The sequence below is a fragment of the Diadema antillarum genome, unplaced genomic scaffold, assembly GCF_040938485.1.
Source record: "Diadema antillarum isolate AM-2024a unplaced genomic scaffold, OU_Dant_1.0 seq00000723_RagTag, whole genome shotgun sequence".
NCBI lineage: Eukaryota > Metazoa > Echinodermata > Echinoidea > Diadematoida > Diadematidae > Diadema > Diadema antillarum.
The window spans coordinates 693,178-715,610 of NW_027271626.1; the positions used below are offsets into that span (position 1 = coordinate 693,178).

General features: G+C 39.0%; 1 protein-coding gene across 1 annotated transcript; it reads left to right on the forward strand.

Moving 5' to 3' along the window:
- Positions 1–1,803: 1,803 nt before the first annotated feature.
- Positions 1,804–19,446, forward strand: LOC139738133 (SET and MYND domain-containing protein 4-like). The gene is made up of 14 exons (XM_071648794.1): positions 1,804–1,950; positions 3,423–3,524; positions 4,088–4,211; positions 5,289–5,351; positions 5,725–5,761; positions 8,029–8,134; positions 8,881–9,258; positions 10,229–10,524; positions 13,386–13,459; positions 14,735–14,979; positions 15,871–15,952; positions 16,708–16,821; positions 17,499–17,622; positions 19,314–19,446. Exons 1-14 carry the CDS (start codon positions 1,804–1,806, stop codon positions 19,444–19,446), a joined length of 2,025 nt encoding a protein of 674 aa, XP_071504895.1.
- Positions 19,447–22,433: the final 2,987 nt, after the last annotated feature.

Below are 22,433 nucleotides of genomic sequence, written 5' to 3' on the forward strand. Positions count from 1 at the left end.
CATCTATCCTTCACCGTCACGTTGCCACTGCAATTCGCGCGAACCGCCAGCCGTAGGCTGGAGAGCCTTTAGTCTAGTTCTGAACTTTTTATCAATTCTTTTTTTGCTGACTATTGGCATTAAGCTGAGTGATGGCACGATCCTGAGAACTGCTGCCCCAACAAGCAGCAGTTCGGGCAGTTGGGGGATTAAATTTAACAGGAATCCTCCACACTTTTGACTCTTGGACTCATTAGAATTAATTGAAATTATATTTGTATAACACAAAAAAACCTGTGTCTTTCCAATGATTTTACCTCAAGATTCTTCCAATTCATCATACTAGAAATACAAGACTGATGTGTACAATAATAATGAAATTTTTGAGGTAGTGATCCCCAGAGGGTTAATTTGTATGTTTAATTCATGTTTGTTTCTTTGTTTCTTTGACAACTACTTTGTAATGCACGGTAGAGTATACTGTCATAGTAGCTGCACAATATAAATGTCCACTGTTATTATCATTATCATTATTATTATCATTATTATTGTTGTTGTTGTTGTTGTGATGTTGTTGGTTTTTTTTTGCAAGCGGCACGTAGAGCAACAGAAGGGCCATGGAGAAAGTTATATGACAGAGTGTGTATATAGACCAGGCAACTGGTGGTGTAAGTAAGAAACTGCCTCTTTGCAGTTTCTTATTCAGTTCGGGAAACCCACTCACAAGGGGGGCCCCTCCTTATAAGTAACCCGTCCCCCTTATAAGTAACCCCGTCCCCCTTATAAGTAACCCCCGGGGCACCCCTTATAAGGAGTCTCCACGCTTTTTTGCAATGCAACGCGAAAATGAAAGGACTGCGGCAATTCGCTTGATTATGTCCATAAAGCTTCACAAGTTTCCTAGTTACTCACGAAATTTGAGCAAAATCGGTTTGAGGCATCATATCTAAAATCATGGATTTAAATGCGATGTCAAACGACCCATGCGAATGCTGAAATGCGAGCGATTACTGGCGTGAGTGTCGCCAGGCGCGGCGGCGCGGCAATGCTTGAGTGCAGACGTGGCGACAGAGTACGGAGACTTTCGTACTCAGTCGCCACGTCTGCACTCGAGCATTGCCGCGCCGCCGCGCCTGGCGACACTCATGCCAGTAATCGCTCGCATTTCAGCATTCGCATGGGTCGTTTGACATCGCATTTAAATCCATGATTTTAGATATGATGCCTCAAACCGATTTTGCTCAAATTTCGTGAGTAACTAGGAAACTCGTGAAGCTTTATGGACATAATCAAGCGAATTGCCGCAGTCCTTTCATTTTCGCGTTGCATTGCAAAAAAGCGTGGAGACTCCTTATAAGGGGTGCCCCGGGGGTTACTTATAAGGGGGACCGGGTTACTTATAAGGGGGACGGGTTACTTATAAGGAGGGGCCCCCCTTGTGAGTGGGTTTCCCGAACTGTATTGTATTGAAGCACCTCTTAGGCTCATTTTATGTGCATGGTAAGAGATGCTGTGCAGATGACTTTTACTTTACAGTACGGATCCAGGAATTCTGTAAAGGGGGGGGGGGGGGGGGATGCAACTAATATTTCTGGTGCCACTTTAGGGTTTCATTTCTTTCTTTTTTTCTTTTTTTTTAAACAAAAAATAAGGGGGAGGGGCGCGACTGGTGTGCACCGGTTGCGCCCTCCTCTGGATCCGCCACTGCTTTAAAATGCATATCTCTCCCAGTTCATAATAGCATTGAAACATTGAAAAATGAATGTAAATATAAGAGTATAGATATTTTTTTTCTTTTTCTACAGAGAGGAGAGAATCACTCAGATGATAAGCCTTTGCAATGGTTCCATCACAGATCCTACACATTCATCTCCCTTCAAATCAGCAGCATCTTCTGAAGCAGCACGGAATGAGGGCAACCGACTCTTTCAGAAGAAGGATTACCTCGGGGCTCTGCAGCAGTATACAAGGGTAAAGAAGTTATGATGAACATCAATGCACACGCATCCAACATACAATGCACACCCACACACGTACAGGCACTCACACATGTACATTACAGGCATATAAAAGAGGTCAAATGGAAGAAAAAGAGGGGGAGGGGAAAAGTAAAAGAGAAAAAGAAAGCAAGTATGCAAGCAAGAGAATTGGGTAGGTGGACCCTGATAGAAAGAAAGTAAAATGTACTGGGCACTCCTAGTTCTCATATCGCCATGTCTCGGTAGATACTATCAAATTGAAATAGAGATTGTGTGAAATTTCACAGGGTTACCGTAGAGCATAATGAAATGTATTCCAGGTGGAAGTACAAGGATAATTTTTATGGAAATGAATATACTTTGTCATTTCAAGTCTGCTCTTGGGAATCTGTAGAAAATGGTCTCATCAAACCTACTGAAATTATTAGTGCATTCTTCACTGAGGCCAATGAAAGTTTATCTAGTTTTGTTTCGCCATAACAGAAGCAGCAAAGAGCAGCAATGCATTAACTACATCATGTGGCATATTGTACTGTCCAGATAGCACTAGTTTAGTATCAATTGGTATGAAAAAAATATGCTTTCCTGTGGCAGTGAATTGTGTGAAAATGATTCTCAAGTTATATCACTCTAGTCTGCCTGATTGAAATTCATGAAATTAATGTTTTGCTGTTCAGAAAAGTTCTTTTTATTTATGATAATGCTTGGAAACCTATTATCATTTCTGTTTGTTTATGATTTACTCTCTTACACTTATTTACCCCTATCTTCAAATTACAGTTGAACCTCTCGTATCCGGACAAGTCGGGACCGGGGCTCATCCGGATAAGGGATTTGGCCGGATACGGGAGACTCAATGCTTTATACATGTACATATACATACACATGTACTGATGTAGCCCATTGTAGTACCACATGTAGTAATATGTATACTGCAACCTTTTCATTGTTACATTTGGGGATGTTTGGGGATGTTGAAATGTCTGAAGGTAAGCAATTTGGAAGGAAATTTGATGTAATGTATGTTAATCATATTGGAAGTAATATGTAATTCATGTGTGTTTGGGTAGGAGTTCTCAAGGAGTTGGGAATCCCCCCTTTCCTCCCGTAATTATTTTTTTAAAAAAATCACGGCGAGTGCGTCCGTATAATAGAGAGATCCGGATAAAGGGAGGCCGGATAATAGAGGTTCAACTGTACTGCATTACTTAGCAGTTTGAGAAAATTGAAAATAGCTTCAAAAAGTGTTCTTTTGAGTGTACATACTAACCAAGTTGAAGTTTTGACTAACTTGTAACAAACATATCTTTTCATTTTTTATTATAGTCATTGTCATCTATTGACTTTTCTATCTAACTGATAGCAATAATGCAATCTATTACAAGTGTATCCTTGATCTACTGGATAATGGTGCATTTCATGTGTTTCTATTTTTTATATTGTTGTGTGTGCATTGCATTGCAGAGTGTGCAGCATGCACCATGTCACCAGTCTGAGGGGTCGCAGAGTCTCGCTCTGGCTCACGCCAATCGTTCTGCTGCCCTCTATCACCTCGGGGAGTACAAAGTGGGTATCGTTATATAATAATACGAGGATGAAGAGCGGAGTTTCTCCAGTTTATGTTGGCATGAAGTTCATTTCATGATTAAGATTTAGTCCGAGTGGTATCTCTAGGCTTGTCTGTACTATGCCTGTCCATCTCAGCCCATTCAAGCATTTGCAATGGAACACACTCATTTCCTTTTAGCATTCCAGGAAGAATAAACCCTGCAGAAGCAGTGATCATCACCTAAGATGACACACTACAAATAAGGTACCTCTGTGCTAGTGGAAATGAATATTTTTCTTTCATTATATCAAAACGTCATTATATCAAAATTTCTTATAGCCAAACAATAGAATTTGTATAAAGATGTACAAATGATGATTTGGGACCTGATTTTGTACTTGATTATGTTGAAAAATTTGTTATAACTGTGTTTGTTATAATGGGAGTGCATTGTATTGCTTTCAGAATAGAGTGGAAATCTGCTCATACTCAGTATTAGAAACCTTTATTTTAACTTCCTAGTTGCATTTACAAAGCAGTTTCAGGTTGAACTTTTCTCCTTCTGTATTATTTTATTTAGCCATGCGTTAACGACATTGATGAGTCCCTAGCACACTGCTATCCGACCAACAAGCGCTTTAAGGTTCTCTCACGCAAGGGACAGTGCTTCATGAAGCTTGGCAGATACTCGAAAGCCAAGCAAGGTATGCAAGCTCCTCATCTCTAATTGTCTGTAAAACAGTGAGGATTTACTTCTTATCTTCTCTATGATGAACAAAACATTTTTTATTTGTTATATATGAATGTAGCCTTAGAAGTAATGATGGGATCAGAATGTTCCTTAAGCATTGCTTTCAGGAAGAATTATTTGATTTTGAATTTTTGTTTAAATACTCACATGCGCTATTGTTAAAAGTTTCAATTTTGGCGATATGTGTTCATCTTATTGAAGAGGCCAGGCATTTATACTTGTCATTTATTCCAGCCTGTCAGCATGCTAAGGCAAAACACAATGATTATTCTGTAAATCTTGTTGATATCCAGACTAAAGGAATCTGTTAATACTCCCAACAATGGTGTCATGCTTCTGAGTCTGCAGCAGTGAAGGAGATGAATTGAGCACTGTGTCTATTTTGACAAGCTCACCAGACAGAGACTCTGACCAGATCACCTTCTTGACCAGCCAAAAGTTATTCTCCCCAAATGTTATCTTGCCAGATACATTAACTTCATGCAATTCTCCAGTCCTTTCAAGATTACACTTAGGATTCCACTTTATGTGAGGACACATCAATCTTACATTCATTTATGACTAAAGAAATGTCATTATTTTTGTGTGTACGACCTGCTGAATAAATGCCATACCTTCTTGGTAGAGTGGGTATTACATAAAGAACACTCTTGTTTCTCTACAATGGAAATGTTTCTATAGCATACACACTTCTGTACCCTAGATCTTCTCAACGTGATCAATACATGCATGCAAATAGAGTGACGAAGTGACAAACTGGCATTCAGAGATGTGAAACAAAGTTTTATGGACTGATTTGTAAGAGTCTTGATCTTGAAAAATATTACTGCTCCTGAACCATACTTGCACATTTCAGTTTTTTTTTTTCCTTCAAGCTGGCTTTTTCCTTCTGATTTCTGAATCAAATTTTAGAAACTGAATGCCAGGTACTGCCAATAGAATGTTTCCTCATGTGGAGATGACATATTATTAATGGATTATTTTGTTTGCATTGTGTGATGACCTTTTCTTCTCTCTCCTTCATTCACAGAGTTTGAAAGAGCGATGCTTTGTCTGCCAGAACATGGCCCCACTGCTGATAAAAAGAAATCAGGTACCCCTGTTAAAAAAACCCTCTACAAATTTCTTCTTTTCTTTTCATCAAGTCATCGCTATTATAGAGTTTGATACATCAAAGCAGGGTGTGTATTGTCACAGAAATATCTATTACATGGTACATGTACTTCTTTTATCAATTTTCACTCACTTTCTTTTTGAACTTCCTCAAACATTTTACTTGTGTATGCACACAATGATTCCATGCATTCATTGTTTGTGCCCGATGCTGAAGTAGTATTCAGTCTTTCGACCTATCCTTGTCTATCATCCCCCTGTCTCACTAAAAGAAGAATATTTATGCCTGGTATTTACTCTCACAGTCGAAATAATCATACTAAGTAATAAATTCTTTTTATTTGCAATTGCAGAAATCAAGTCACTATTGGAGGAATGCAATAAAGCAAGGTTTGTGGAATTCTTTTCATTGGCAAATATGTTTGTTTGTGTAGTTTGCAGATATTTAGAATCAAAGCAATTCTAAGACTAGTGCTTGTGCTTTTCACATAAAGTAGTGTATCAAAGCAATTCTAAGATTAATGCTTGTGCTTTTCACATATAGAACTGCGTCAAACCATGTAACAATTACAAGTGTTCCTATCAAGTAATGTAATTACCACAAATCATGCTCAATCATAAGTGTGGAACTTGCATAAGGACAAATTTATGAAAACATGAAACATTCCTATTTTAGTGTGTAAAATAGATGACATACTTCCATGTGTGATTCAAGTGGTGTTTTTGTTACGTGTTTCATTTCAGTACATTAAAAAAACAATAAGGAAATGTGTTCATTGCTATGATATAAGTGCGGCTTCTGGTAATGGCCAATGTATTTCACTCTTTCAAACTCATGACAGTAACATGCTGGATTTTGAACCTCCATACTATGAGCCTAATGAGTCTATGACAGAGAAAATTGCCGAGTGTTCCTCAAAACTTGTGAATGCTTCAGCAGCTGTAGGAATCAGATACCAGAAGGAAAGAGGGAGATACCTTGTGGTAAAGTCAACATTTGAATTTCTCTCCATTACTTTTTTTTTAATGACCAGGCATTTATATGAACATGTCAGTTTGAATTCCTCTGCCCACTCTAATGACAGCTTAGTTATCACTAACCCATATCAAGCCAAAAATGTATGAAAACCTCAAGATATCTTTATATGTAAATATACAACCTGTATATTCTCTTTTACCGATAAGGTCTTCTGAATACTAGAGCAAGTGTGTCTTACTTTGAAACGGGGAGCACTGCGGAACATGTTTTTAAAGAACACAATGTCTATGTCTCATTGTGTTTTAAATACTATGGAAGCTGTTCATTGTGACTGTAGTGTTCCTTGAAATTGTTTGTCGGTCAAAATTTTTCAAATGTTTATGTGTTTACTCTAATGAGTTCTGCAATCATATTCTTTCTCTTCCTTGCATACTGAAATGAGCTAATCCATTGGTACTTTGTCTTGAAAAAACTAGACTATTACAAATGAGCAAATTTTAAAGACTTGTAAGTGAATCTTTCCCGGCAAATCCCTCTTGGGTGTGTAAAGAGACTGAAAGAGAATGTCAACTGACCATCGGCTTTCCACATGTATGCCTTAGTGAATATCTCTCATGGTCTTATATTTTTTTGCTACATTTATCGTTCAAATATACATTGACTGGTCCAAAACTGAATTTTTCCTGAATCACAAACTTCAAACAGTGCGATATGTTCTTCTATCCCAACCGTACCAGGCAGAGTCGGCCATACCAGCTGGTAGACTGATCATCAGAGAGAAACCCTTTGCATCTGTTGTGCTGAAGGACCAGGCAGACTTTCACTGTCACAGCTGCTATGTGCGATGTTTGTCACCGATTCCGTATGTATGGTTTAAGTTGTTTTTGTTTTTTTCTGTGAATACCTAAAGTAGCAGTGTACGGGAGTCAACTCTTAACAACTTTGCAGGGAAAAGAAAGTTTACGAAATACATACAACTTATAGTTCCCCAAGGTGTTGCAGTGAGTGTGCAGGAGCCAAATTTTCTTTTTAGTTTACAAAGCTTTCAGCAGTGCACACTATACTTTCACACTATACTTCATGATATGAACGTAAACTCATTGTTTTGCCTTTAATAAAAACATGATTTGATCGTATTCATTATAGATTTAATGTGGCAATTAATGTGGAATAAAATCTATTCCAGTATTAGAATTTGTAGCTTTACAATATTTGGAAAAAGGTCAAATATCTGTGGAACAAATTATGAAGCTGATGCTTCAAACATAAATTGGGTTAGGTGAAATATATATGAATTGTATACAGAAGAGTTCAAGAGATGATCAGGTTTATATCCTGATTGTCATTATAATGCTGTGTTGATCTTTATGTATGATCATGATAGAAATCAAAGCACTGCTCTTTGAAGAAAATATCTATCTAGAAACTGCCACCTAAACAGAGCTTGATTCTTCTGTGTACAGAATGCCTCTTTGTAAATTTGCTGTATGGAATGACTTTATAGGCAATTTGTTTAATGGTTCTGTACCTGTGAACACGGATTAATTGATTAATTGACTTATCATTAATGCATTCATTCATCTGTTACTTCAATTCTTGATTTATTTATTCCTATGTTCATTTAATTGCTAAAATATTAAACTGTCTCAATTTAGTTTGTTTTCTTTTTATTTCTTAGATGCTTGCAGTGCACACGGGCAAGGTATTGCTGTAATGAGTGTAGAACAGAGGCATGGGATAGCTACCACTCCTCTGAATGTGCGGCACAAGATCTACTGGAACAGGTATGGAGACCCATATCTTAAAACATTAGTTGCATCACATAAGACCCTCTTTTGCAATGTTCTCACAAACTCAAACAATCTTCATTCTCTCACTTTCTTTAACTTGAAACCATCCTGTCAGGTGTAAATCATACCCTTATGGTATCACTCATTTCCTTTCTTGCCTGAGATCATAGCATAATTTGATGTGTTCCAAACTATATGAAGTTACATTGTGTGACATAATTACACCAGGTTGCACTTTGCATGTACCTATTGTTAATCAGGTTTGCAAAGTGCAGAAAGGGTTTGTATCATTAAAAAAAGCAGATGTCAAACTGCCGCTTGAACAGTTATCTTTCAGAGACAATATCATGCCACTATGTTTTTCATACGAGTACTCACTAAACATCAATATCATCATCAGGGATAGCAAACTGACAGCTGTGAATTACCTTTATAAAAGGTTGTGGCAATTGTGTGTCTGCTTCAGCTCACTGATACATTGTCAAACAGGGCAGTCTGGTGTCTTTTAATTTAAAGGATTTATCACTCAATTTTGTAATCTCTGCTATATATTTCAGTAGCAAAGTAGAAATCAATTACAGGATATTTCTATGACTTCAATTGCGTGATTTTTCAGCATATGTTCATAAGCTCAATCTCTTCCTCTTATTTTTTTTCCTCTTTATTTTCTTTTGTTTTGATTGAAAGCAGATTCCCATTTGAGTATTTAGGGGTTTTGTTTTTGTCTTTTCCATGGCCAGCTAGATGAATTTAGTCGGTTGAGTCTTCGCATTCTCCTAGTGGCTGGGAAGGCAGAGGTAATGCGGCAGGTCACTGTTGGAAATGTTTCTTCACCTTCATCCTCTGCGTCCCTGTCGTCGTCGTCGACTTCATCGTGTGCAGAGAACGAGGCATCACGGCAAGTGCAATCATTAGCTGACCCCCCACAGCCATCATCGACATCGTCATCCATTTCATCATCGTCATCATCATTGTCTGTTTCATCATCGTCACCTTCATCGACACAAATGTTGGGGCTAAGTCCAGATGGCATTTACCTGGCCGACTATCACTCAGTGTGTCACCTTGAGGCCCGATCAGCCAATCACAAACCTGCTGAGCTGTGCCATCATGCAATGGTGAGAACTGTTTCTTGTTTGTTTGTTTATTTGTTTTTTGCTTCCACTTGGGTGTGTATTCTTAGTGTGTTAGTGTAAAATTTATGAAATGGTTCCGTCTAGAAAGGATGAGTTTCTGAAATTCAAGTTGTCACTGCAAGTGTCACAAGTCTTTGTGTATCTTGTTTGATACAAAACACCTGCATAATGAAACTTTCTTGTTTTTTACTTCTTGTATATTTTATCATTTGGTGCATCATTTGTGTCCAATGTATGTATTTTCAGGGTGGATAATTTTGTCAGTTTGCTATTACAGTTGAACCTCTATTATCCGGCCTCCCTTTATCCGGATATCTCTATTATCCGGACGCAATCTCGCCGTGATTTTTTTATCTTTTTTTAAGAATTACGGGAGGAAAGGGGGATTCACAACTCCTTGAGAACTCCTACACAAACACACATGAATTACATATACTTGATACATTTCTTAATAATTATTTAGGTAAATCATCCCAAGAATTTATAAAAGAAAATGATTTCATTCTTGCAAACACGAACCTCTATTTTGGGGTCTGTTACTGAGTGTAACAATGAAAAGGTTGCGGTATACACATTACTACATGTGGTACTACAATGGGCTACATCAGTACATGTGTATGTATATGTACATGTATAAAGCATTGAGTCTCCCGTATCCGGCCAAATCCCTTATCCGGATGAGCCCCGGTCCCGACTTGTCCGGATACCAGAGGTTCAACTGTAATTTGTTTATAAATTGATGCATTTTTCATAAAATCCGTTTTTTCCCCTTTCTATTAAACTTAGGACATCTGGTAGAGTGATGGATGCAATCATTATGTGAATTTTTGCTGCCTCTTATTGTTGTCTTGTGGTAAGACAAGGTTCTTGCTGTAGATCTGAAACTGAAACCCAGCAGGACATTTCCTTTCTTCATATATACCGGTACGATGGTACATTTTTTCCCCTGCAGACATCAATCGTCTTGGCAAAATGTTTTCATCAGAAACTTATCTCTCCTGTTGCCATGGAAACCCTGTCAGAGGATGACCTCATCAGCAGACTGGCTCAGCTCCTTTTCCTCCATGCAAGGCAGCTGAAGATAAATTCCCATGCCATCACAGAGGTGGTGTCAGGCAAGGGCAGCAACCCAGCAGGAAAGTCTGTGGGTGGGACTGTGCAGGAGACCTCCCAGGTCCGCGTCGGCACCGCGGTCTACCCGACGGCAAGCCTTATGAACCATGCCTGTGAGCCAAATGTCATTGCCAGGTGGGTGTTAAGTCTGTCTTTACACCTTCAATGCCAGACTTCTAGCCTTACTAGAAGAGCATGGTTATTACAATGTATGGTGACACGTACACATTTGCTCCTGCGACAATGGCTTCAATCGTATTTTCTCCCAGGACTTAGCGTTAGAGTTGGGATAGGGTTTATGGTTTAGTTTGATGTGAGGATTAGGATTAGGATTAGGATTAGGGTTAGAGTTAGGGTTACAATGATGTTTGTGGGTAGTTCAAAAATGTATTTGTGTCTGGCTTAGCATGCAGATATTTCATGGGAGTAATTGTCACAGAAGTAAATGTCATGGAACTGGTCATTATACTCTCCAGTGTTCAAAGGTTAAAGTGGACCACAGTCTTTTCAACAAACAGTGACAGGACACTGCAGATGCATGTTTTGTGTGAAGAGCAGGACATTACAAAATTATATTCTTCCCATTTGATTTGGTGGGGCAATCAGGCAATTGTCTACCTGCAGCCCATTTTGCAGGGAAGTGCCTTCACATCATACTGTACTTTCCAGAGACCAAGTTCTAATTGCCCAAGGCAACTTGGCAAATTGATATGTCCAAACTTATAGCAGGGAGGTGTTAGAAAAGGAGAGACAACTCCTGCTCTCCTTTGAAGTCATGCGCGGCACCACAGAGAAGTTATGCGCTTAACTACAGGTGGAAATCAGGTGCTTTGACAAAAGAGAGCATCAATAATCGGGACTAGCGCTCTCACATCTAGAAATACTTGCCCCTACTGCATTTCGTTCTCTCTCTCTCTTTCAATGTGATGGCAACAATGAATTTGTGTACCTTGAATTGGAGCAGCAAATCAAAATGCAGTGTAAAATTGACAATTTTAACAGCAAATAGTTAAAAGCGCGCTGATACTCGCTTTAGCGGAGTACTTTATTTGAAAGATCAAATTATCCCAGATTAAAGGATAGAAAACTAACATGCGGAAATGTGCACATTATAGAAAAATATTAGGTTTTTAAGATGGCCTAATTTTCATTTCATTTCAATTTGCGCATTACGAAGAAACTAGAAATACATGCTTATAATAATGAATTCTTTCCTAAACTACTCTTAATCAATTCGAGTATTTCATTTAAAATTTTATGGGGAAATAAAGCTTGTACAATGTAATTCAACGAAAGGTGAAATGCGTTCTTCGTCTCCGAACCTGCCTTGCAACTAGAGCGGTGCAGAGCATGACTTCAAAGCGTATAGTGGAATGCTAGACATCCCATTGTAACGCTTTGAACCAAAACATGTGTTTGCATGAATTACGAAGAGTTGTCTCTCCTTTTCTAACACCTCCCTGCTTATAGTGACGTTTATCAGGACTTCTTTATCAACTATCATAGACTGACAACTATATCTAGTGATCCATATCATCGACTTCTAATTCGGACCATCATTATACATAAATGGGGTCATTTATTTATCATTTAGTTATGCTCCTTTATCATTAATTCCTATTCTGAAAGTGTTTCATTTAGAAATTTTTAATGATCATTTATTGTAACTAATAATCATTTATTGTAACTGATGTTAAAGGCGGACGATCGTCATCCCTAATGGTACGTGAACTCCGAACGACCGAAGTTTGTGCATGCAATTGCGCAATGCCAGACTCGGTGCTATATATCCATAAATGTGTGGAACAATGCTTCCACTGAGACACGTGTGTGTGTACGCATCATACACAAACATTGTGACCGCGAGCTGCGGTGATTGGAGGAAAGAGGCCAGAAGACGCGTGGCTCTTTTGGCCTCTCTTCATGCGCATGCGCACTGAGAGTATGCGTCCATTCGGAAGCTCTCGTGGCTCACTCGGACAGCCATTTTGGGTCAGGAGATTTGTAGCACAGAACTTTTGTAGTCTAGAATGTTGTTTGCTGACCCATTGAGCCAGCGCTATTCTCATTCGGTGTCTCTACATTTGATACAGAATGGTGGAGGCAGCGTGTTGCGTTCGTCTCCGCGCCGCACAAACCACTCGCCACGATTGTATGCCTTTAAAGGAGACCTTTGGATGATTTTCAGATTTTTACACCTGAACCACTATAAATTAGTTATACTGAGGACAGAGTTTCAGAATTTATGATAATTGGGATGAAAAATAAGAAAATTTTCGAAATTTACATTATAACAAATTGCAATGAACAAGGATGATGACATGGCAGGGTCACCATAAGAATGCATGAGTTGGGGCTCAAGGAAGCAGAACAAAAGAAGAAGACATGCATAGATTATACACAGGTGAACTCGCAAGCAAGCGGGATTGTAATGGAATTACACCGCTACATTTCAGGAATATGTGAACCTTCTATGTCATCATCCTTGTTCAGTGTAATTCATCTAAGGTTTTTTTAAGTATTGTTTCTCTGCTCAAGGACCATGCTAATTTCCACAAATCTATACATGGAGCTGTTGATTTATGTACTACATGATGTGAAATTATGAAAATTGCCTGGAATGCCCCTTTAATGCATAAAAGGGGTCATTATGTCTATGTATTTATGTTGTCGTCTGCAGTTGCACAGAGAAATACATTGAGAAAACTGAGCCCATGCATGCACTCTCAATTTGCAATCAAAGGTGTAACTTGACAATGCCATTTTACATAGATACATGTATGGAGCCTTCTGTGTCTCATTTTAGGCATTTTGCCAACAAAATACTTTTATTTTCACTTTCAGTAAAAGCAAAAAAAAAAAAGAACAAAGAAGAGAAAAAATAAGAAGACATCCAAGTGATTATTTCAAGATATGAGTTTTACCAGGTTTGATAACATAAATGTTTTCTACAGGAGTCCATGGAGGTGATTTGTCATCTATGTTTTCTATCCCAGCTTTCACAGGGGGATAGTCTCCATCCGTACAACCAGAGACATCTCAAGAGGGGAAGAGATTCAGCACTGCTATGGTGAGAGAAAAAGATGTTTATATTATATTGGCATATCGGGGACAGTATAACCATATATTCCTTGGTCAAAATCAAAGACCATATTGCCCCAACTGCAGAAAAGGGCAGTTTAGTTCGTGCAAGTGCAATATTTTCTGATGACCCAAGAAGTATTTGAACTATATGGTACTTTTCCCAGCGCATACATGCCGTAACGTATAGAGTGAATTCCAATTCAAACTCATTGAGGATGAGTCCCGAGTATACTCGGGCAGGGGTCTATGGAAAATGTGTGTTGTTGTAAAGTCTGCCCGTCCTCAACAACTTAACGGTAAAACATGAACTTTGACTCTTTGACAGTTTATTGACCCCCAGACTGTGTTTCGTAGAATTTTTCGTGCACTACGTGCAACAGAAGAAAGACTCGTAGTCAAAATCCCTTTTTTTTGAAAGAACTGCATTCCATTCTGTTCTCCATCATTACCTCTCCTTTGATACTGCTCCGAGGAATTTATCCTGCTGCAATGAGCCTGTGTCTAGTAGTCCCACGGCAACCTTGGCCGTTAGACAAATGACGAGCCACAGTGATTTTTATTCCCATTTACTTCTTGTCTGATATTTTTGTGATGGCGAAACCTTTCAATGTCATTGCTCACAATCTTTACATCTCTGTGACTTTGTCTAGGTCCACATTACCTTGACTGTTAAACACATGAAGCGCCATACTGAAATGATTGTTGCTTTCTGTCTTTTGATGATAGAGAAAGCTTTTACAATCATTAATTATCATCAGTAGATCTCAGTGGTTTTATTCAAAAGGGAAGCGTCAGTCTCCCCTTTTTACCTTGACTTTCAGTGCAGTTGAATAAATCCTGTTGAAAGAACGCTCCTGCAAGTGTTTTCGTAGGTTATGCAGAGTTCAAAAAGTTGTGGTTACCTCTTCCTCAACTCAAGTTTTGACCATGACATTCATGTGAATTATTTGAATATTGTACATTCAAAGCCATTTGACATGAGTTGATGGTATGTACAAATGTAGGTAGTAAGTCATGGACCAGAAATAGTGAAAAATCATATATCTCTTTTCTTAACTCGTGAAGTCAAGTTACTGGATGACAAATGCATGCAAGGAAATAAATATTTGCGTCTGAAAAACCACAGAATGAGGCAAGGTCAAAAGAGTGTCACCCCTTGCAAACACTGCCTTTCAATGAAGAGGCAAGCTTTCAAAGCCAGTGTTATCAAAAGCCTTTGAAACTTTTTATCCCCGCATTCTTTCCATGAAATGTTGACCAGGACCGCACGCTCGTCGCATGCCCACAGCTGAAAGGCAGTGGGCGTTGATTGATCAGTACGGCTTCCGCTGCGACTGCAAGGCTTGTTCCAAGGACCAGCAACCTCTCAGCCAGGAGATGGAGACACTGTACAAGTGTCCCGGCTGCGGGCACCCCTTGTACGTTGATGCCACGGCTCACTCCAGGCTGGGTCTGTGTACAGCTGAGGCCTGTGGGAAGGAGGTTTCCCTCGAAAGAGCCATGGAGGTATTCAAGATTATAAGTCCCCATCTTTACTGCAGTGTTTGCAAATTTGAAAGATGAGGTCAAAGCGTGTGAATCAAATCATTAGATATTCAATTCGGGCAAGTCCCAGTATCATTTAAGAATATGCATGCAATATTTTGGAAGTTCTTTCTGTTTGATAAGCCTGTATAATAATTGCTTCACAACATCAAGCAAAACAAGGCCTGACCACTGTTGAAGCTATTAAAGCTGAGCACATAAAACTTACAATTGTATGATAAAGTGAAAGTCATGCGTGCATTAAAGCAAGGTACTGCTTACAACCAGAACAACACCTACCATCTTCATGCTGCACGTAAGTGTTATATGGTTGTGTGCATGCATCATATATGCTAAAGATATCATATTTCTAAAGTGTAAATGTGATATTTGACTAATTTCAATATTTTCTTTTGATTCTATTTACATGTTCTAAATATATCGCTATTTTTCTAGTGTAATTCTAAATTGTAGAAGAGAACAACATTTCACATTCACATGTTTCTACCATAACTGTAATTAACTGAACCTTGCCTGATGCTACACAATGAAAGGTTTCTTCTGAATCAGACAATAGGCTGTGCCTAGTGCACAATCTGGTATCAAGTCATTTCAAATGAAAACAAACAAACAAACAAACAGAAAGATTTCTCACGCTAAAGAAGAAGAACAACAACAATAACACTCATGCAAAGACAAAGCATGTATTAAACCTCTGTGCACTCATGGTTATTATAGACACACTCACTCACATGCACACACACATGTTGCCAACAGTAACAGTAAATGTAATACATTGTATGCTTTGCATGAAATATGTCCTAATAGTGACTACCAAAAGTTGTGATGTCTTTGTGCCCTTATGATCGGCAGGAGGAAGATAGAGCCGTTGCCCTCCTGTCAAGACTGGACGAGATTTTCAGCTCGTCTGGTGTAGACCCACCTCATATCCATGGTGAGTAAGCTTGTAACAGCCATACTTCACTTGAAATGACAAGCGACTGTCTCCAAAATCACCCTCAAGATGAATCACATGGTCAAACTATTTCACTGTCATTTCTTCTCTTATTCTGTTTTATTGCTGTACTGTTGTCATGAAAAGGAAAAAAAAAAATCAACTACCTCCAAGCTTATTTTATACATCCTATAAACTGAACATTGAAGCACAGCCTCAGGTAAATTATCATCATGTCTTGATGCTCTTCTCCTCCTTTTTTTGTTTCTTTTTTTGTTGTTGAAAGATTTGTCTCAGTCCAGTGTATCGTGGAATGATATTAGAAACATACATGTATGTCCTTCTTTGATTAGTAAATGAATCAATGCAACACTTTCATCACTGCTCTGCTGTTTGCTGTCCTGCAAGAATCCTAAGGATTGTTTGATTATGATTTTTTTTTTGTCTTGTCTGTTCCAAACTGTAATGCATATTGTGTCTTTTAAGAACTGTGTGTGTATTTACGAAGCGAAGTGATGTTTGTAGTTTTTCAACTTTCTTGTTTCAACAAAACATCTCTGATGCCTGGTAGTGATAATCTGGTTGGCTGTGAGTTTGTGGCTGACTGGGATTGTTTGTTTGTTTGTTTGTTTGTTTGTTTGTTTGTTTGTTTGTTTGTTTGTTCTCAATGTAATCCTCATCACTGATATCATCACTACTATTATCATTATTACTTTTGTTATTCTAATATTTCTGTTGGTTGATGGGTGATGCAGATCTCATCTCCAAGGCACGGTCCTGCCTGGGAGTGTTGGAAGGCATCCTGGTACCCCATCACATGTCCCTTGCCACGGCCTACGACTTCATCGGCAAATGCCATGCAGCCCTCGGTAAGACATAGATGTGCCTGGTAAATGAGGGTTACTACCCCCAAATGTTTCCTACTCTACGCTCTCTTTCCTATGATCAGATATATATGGTTCTGCACAGCTATTGTGAAAAAACAAAACAAAACAAAACAAAAAAACACTCAGTAAGTTGAGGAAAACATTCCATTCAGCGATAGTGATATGGTCCAGTGAGTGGGCACAATTAGGCACTCCACTACTCCATCAATCAAATTAGAGACATACTGAAGTACTTACAAAGTGTGAATAGGCAGCCAAAATGTTGCTGGAAATTTCACATTTACTTGTGCAGTTCTGATTTGTCAAGGACTTATACAAGCAGATTCACCCTGAAAAATCTGTGGTGTACCCATGCACAATGTCCTGAAAAACAAAGATATAGATATATGATGCCTGTACAAGGTACAATGGAATTGAGTTGGAATGAAAGAAAGAGTTATTAATTCAGAGGGGTGACATCGCACAAATCTGAATTTCTTCATTCAGTGTCTGCACAAAACATATCTCAGGCTTATCTCGTGAAATCTGATTTCAATGAAACTATCTGTGCAGTAGTTTGATTCTTGTGATATCCTGAAAGTCTGGATAGCATTCTCTATGTGGAAACCACATTGTTGCAATTCCCCACACATTATCTGACGTCATTTCTTGAACCACAGGTGAGTTCCACGAGGCCGGCACATGGTTGTCTCGCTCTCTTCCTATTGTGGAGAGAGTTTACGGCAGTGAGTCTGTGGAGCTGGCCCATGAGCTTTTCAAACTGGCTCAAATCCACTTCAACGGGTAAGGACAACTGAAGGCATGTTTTTTACATTGGGGTGTTTGGCAAGTCACAATTATACATTAAAACTGTATAGAATCAAACATGGATGGGTATCTATCCATGGTGCCTCCCCCTTAAAAATATAAGATAATGATAATAATTTGCCCTGTAATTGTCATATAATCGTAGTTCCAAACAAAGTCTTTTAATCTGCCAACAGAGAAACATTATCTGATTTGTGCCGTCTCGGATAGGATGGAGGGCACTGTGCAGTTTGGTCAACCAGGAAGTTACGAATGAAAATAGAAATGTGTTCAGAGTGGGGAGTAAGGCCAGTTCGTTTCATACATAGTATGTATGTTTGACACATCATTTGATGAACACTATTAAAGCAAAACCTTAGAGTGTTTGTTTTGTTCATTTATGTTCCAGACTCTAAACTGAAGTGATTTTCTGGACCTAGCTGCTCGACCCCAACTGATGAAAACTTTTTCCACTAACTGTCACAAGAATACATATCTGCTATGACTCATTAGGTTCACTTTGTCAGATTTTTAGAAATGCTGCACCATATTCCAGAGGACTTTTAGTGGAATGGTTGGATCAAAGTCAGGAGGTTAAACAAGCACATATTGTAGTTTGGTTGGTCCAGACATTAATCTCTCTTACACAAACAGATTTGTCTTGGTTCATCGTGCTCCGCTCATGGCACTTTGCCCTTTTGTGTTTGTGGTAGTAAAATATGTTTATGTGTATCTGTTTATCATCTGCGCCTCTTTTCCTCCTTTGTGGCATTCTTCCCTTTGTCAGAGCAAAGCATTTCGAATTGAGCCCGGCCATGCAAAAAGTAATTGATTTCGGTCTGAAACGATGCGCATTAATCCAAAATGAGAAGGGCGGGTCCTGGCAAGGTCGTGAAAAGTGCGTGCCGCATTTGATGTTGGTCGTAAAGTGGCATGATGGCGTTACACATGTGCTGATATCGGATGTGAAATTGCACCATCCTGTCCCATGCTGTGAATAAGTGACCCCACGGAACAGGGCATGCATAGCGCTCATGTTTTCATGGTTGTTCAGGCGCCTCACACAGCCATCATGGTGATACTGTTTTAATGCCTAGGTCTTAGCTTTGCTCATTTTTACCCATAATTGGGCCCTAAAATTGAAGAATAACTGCCAGGAGAATGCTGTTTCATGAAAAAAGAGAGTCAGATATAGATGTACACCTTTGATGAATACTCGAATGCAGTCAAGAGCAGTTACTGTTTACGATCGGTCTAACAGCAATCATGGAATTTTAATGCACACACACACACACATTTGATGAAATGCTGCATACAGCTGTATATGTAATTTTTGTTTGTTTGTAAGTATTCTAGATTTCCTGCATCTTAGCATCGAATCAGGCTGAGTGTACTTTAAATTGAAAATTATGTGGTATACTGCATAGATATTTATGTTTTATCCCATTCATATCAGGGTTTGTACATGGGGCAATAACTTGTGTGGATATGACATCTAGAGTTGTTTCATCACTTTTTAAGCATTGAATAAGTTTACTGTTCCTAACTTGAAGGACAGACAGATTCTTGTATTCAGTTGGCAAAGTGAAAACATATTTTCTAGTCCTATCATATCAGTACTTGGCCATCTGGCAAGGGTCAGATTTAAAATTATTTTTTTAAAATATCTTTTCATCCATACATGACAGGAAAGAAGTCCAGCCAGCATTATCAGCTACCAACAGGGCCTTGGAGCTGTTCAGACGTCACTATGGCAACAGCCACGAGGATGTCATTGAACTCATGGAGATGAAGGCATGTTTGATGTCACTGCAAAGATGACCTTTGCCCTCTCAACCTCTGACCCTTGTACATTCCCTGTCTATCCCACGCTCACGGCTCCCATGTGTTTGTCCCTCCGGAGATGTTAGATGTCACCAGAGGTCCGAAGAGTAAACAAATTTTGATAAGTGAGAGATGTCATTGTGCCATTATGTCTTATCTTTGAATGAAAAGCAGGAAGATAAAAGCCACGAAATCAATGCAAGAAATGGAATGGAATTTTCCACTGAAATAAAGAATAAAGATACAAAGTTTAGATCATTTGAACACTAACATCATTCTATAAACACCTCGAGATAGAATGCACAGAGAAAGATGTCATTTATTGATCTTCTCAAATAAAACATTGACTTTACAATTCTGTAGAAGTGATATCAAGGATGTTACATTTGTTTGGGTTTATTCACAAATTTTCCAAATGGAGTGAAGCTTAATCACTTCATTCCTTCACTCAAAGTCACCGTAGATTATATTTTGATAGGATTGGTAGAAAGGAAAGTGAAGTTGCTTGCGTAAGTCAATGTTCCATAGCCCATTAACATTTGAGACAGAATACCCAGTGCAGATGAGGCTTATTAAAGTGAAGGGTGTACACATAGCAGGGATATACAATGTATGCACTTATTCGTTATTACGATGATGCAGGTTAACTGAAAGTTTGTTCAAAGAATTACTCCTGAGAGGCAGTATTCCTAATGGGAGAAATTGCGTTATGCATCATTCACATTTTTTTTATACAACTATGAGTGTACCTCTCAAAAGCCCTTTCGTAAACCGCTTTGCCAATCTAGCATGCACTACATATAGTCATACGCACCCAGACTGCACCCACCTGCTCTGGAACCTATTTCATGCAATACATCAGACACCATTCTTTTGTTTAGTGTTACCCCAAGTGTGTAGCTGAAAACTGATCATCTTATTCAGGTGAAAAATCAATTTGCCGCCACAGTTTGACATAATGTCCTTGCTGTGAAATATATTTTGGGCCTTATCACACCTCCAAGACGCTAATGATCGTCTGGATGGAGCTACGTGCAACATACAACCAAGCCAGATATGATTCCAGCTTGTAGTAGTCTGAGGAAAACCATATGAAGTGATTTCAAGAGAAAAAAAAAAAATGAATAGGGTAAAAAAAAAAAAGGTGAGGACAAAATGTGTTGATCTTCACTAACGCCATTAATCTCCCAACAATAGTGAGATGCATTCAACACCGGCGCGGGGCGGAAGTTCAACGAGGGGTTATTGTACACCGCCACCTAGCCCTCCCTGCACGATGCCAAAGGGGGGCTGATTGATAATAGGTGAAAGGTTCCATGCTTGCCAGCACTGTGTGTGACAAAGAGGAAGGTAGATTTCTTCTGCTACGTTATGATTTCATTCAAATGCCTGTTTTTTCACCCCCCCCCCCCCCCCCCCCCCCCCCCCCCGCTCACCAATTTTGGAGCTGGTACAGGTGTAGTTTTCCCCCAATCATAGAAGACCGTATGCAAAAATGACGAAGGTGTCACTTCCACAAAAAAATGCGCACATCCCCTGCAAGTTGTGTCAAATATCATACTTCGTGTCTTTGAGTGTGGACTTCGTTGTGAGAGAAGCGCACTTGAAGACCATACAAGTATTAACATACGCTGTTTTCTTTGAGGAAAACGCAAGGCTGGCATCCTTAATGTCGAGTTGATGCTTATCAGCATAGACGATTGTGATTAAAGCTGCTTCTAGTCTACTATCTAATCCATGAATAAATGGGAAAAGCATCATAGCATCAACTTCAGCATGTTTCTATCTCAGTCAGCTTTGTTCAAACACCATGCTGGAGCTCTTATGGTCTCCATACAGAAACAAAACATTTAAAAAAAATTCTCCCTTACAATTCAATATAAACTCCTCTCTCTGTGTATGGATTCTTATCTATCCAAACTGTTCCTAGGTTTGTGAATTGCAGTCACACTGTGGAAAATTACATCTGTAGTCAGAGTGATCCCATAGCAGGAGCCACTAATTTGTCATAATGTGCCTGTTTAGAGGTAAAAGAAGAGATGCAAACAATGCCCTGATTGTTGATAGGCGCGTTCGGCATGATTGGATGTACGTGCAGGATCGTAGATATTCGCTCTGCTCTGTTTCGCGGTCCTACTTTACAGTCAATACACGTACATCACCGTCACTCCCAAGTATTCTGCCCATTTACCCATTGTAGCCCTACATTAATTTTTTTTCTTCCTCTGCACCAGATTTCATATATGTGACCTAGTTCTTATGTCAGTATACACTGGAAGTCATTTTCTTATCTTTCTGATGCTAAGTAAAAAAAAAAAAAAAAAGAATCACTTGTTGATTTTGAATATGCCAAGCTAAAATGCTGTTTGAATGCTATTGATTTTATTGATTAATGCATGGCATCTGATCCCATTCTAAGCCTAATATTTTTTTTTTCTCATTTTTTTTTTTTTTTTTGGGGGGGGATTGACTTCACATGATGGAAACCTTTCAAGCATCTGACATTGTAATCTTTGTAATCTTTGTAACCTTACTCTTTCTATTCGTGAAAAAAAAGTAAGTGAGGTGATTCATGTCCACGGATGACGCTTTGTTTATTTCCATCGTGGAGGGGGGAAACAGTAGCCGAGGATTCGTGTTCTGCGTTAGAATTATTTTCAGTGCCCGCAATTCATCCGTCTAGCGTGGCAATCACTCGTCGGCCTAGTCAGGTGAAATGTTTCGTGTCGAGACGCTTTATCATTCTGGTGTCTCGACGTATCACGCGATATTTTGTCCCAAACTCAATCGAATTTCATGACGTTCGTGGGGCAGTATTGGTTCTGTGCCTTCACTGCATCGCGGATCCACACACCCTAGAGATGCACAGACGTACAAAATGTGCCTTTGTCGCAATTTGACCTTTTAACACTGACCCTTTTTTAAAGTTCAATTGTCGTTGCTAAAAAGAGGATGAATCACACTACGGCACAGTAATTTTCTGT

Coding starts and splice junctions, on each gene's coding strand:
- LOC139738133 (XM_071648794.1), top strand. CDS start 1,804: ATGATAAGCCTTTGCAATGGTTCCATCACAGATCCTACACATTCATCT. Junction 4,212..5,288: donor ATACTCGAAAGCCAAGCAAG/GTATGCAAGCTC, acceptor CTTCATTCACAG/AGTTTGAAAGAGCGATGCTT. Junction 15,953..16,707: donor AGACCCACCTCATATCCATG/GTGAGTAAGCTT, acceptor TGGGTGATGCAG/ATCTCATCTCCAAGGCACGG.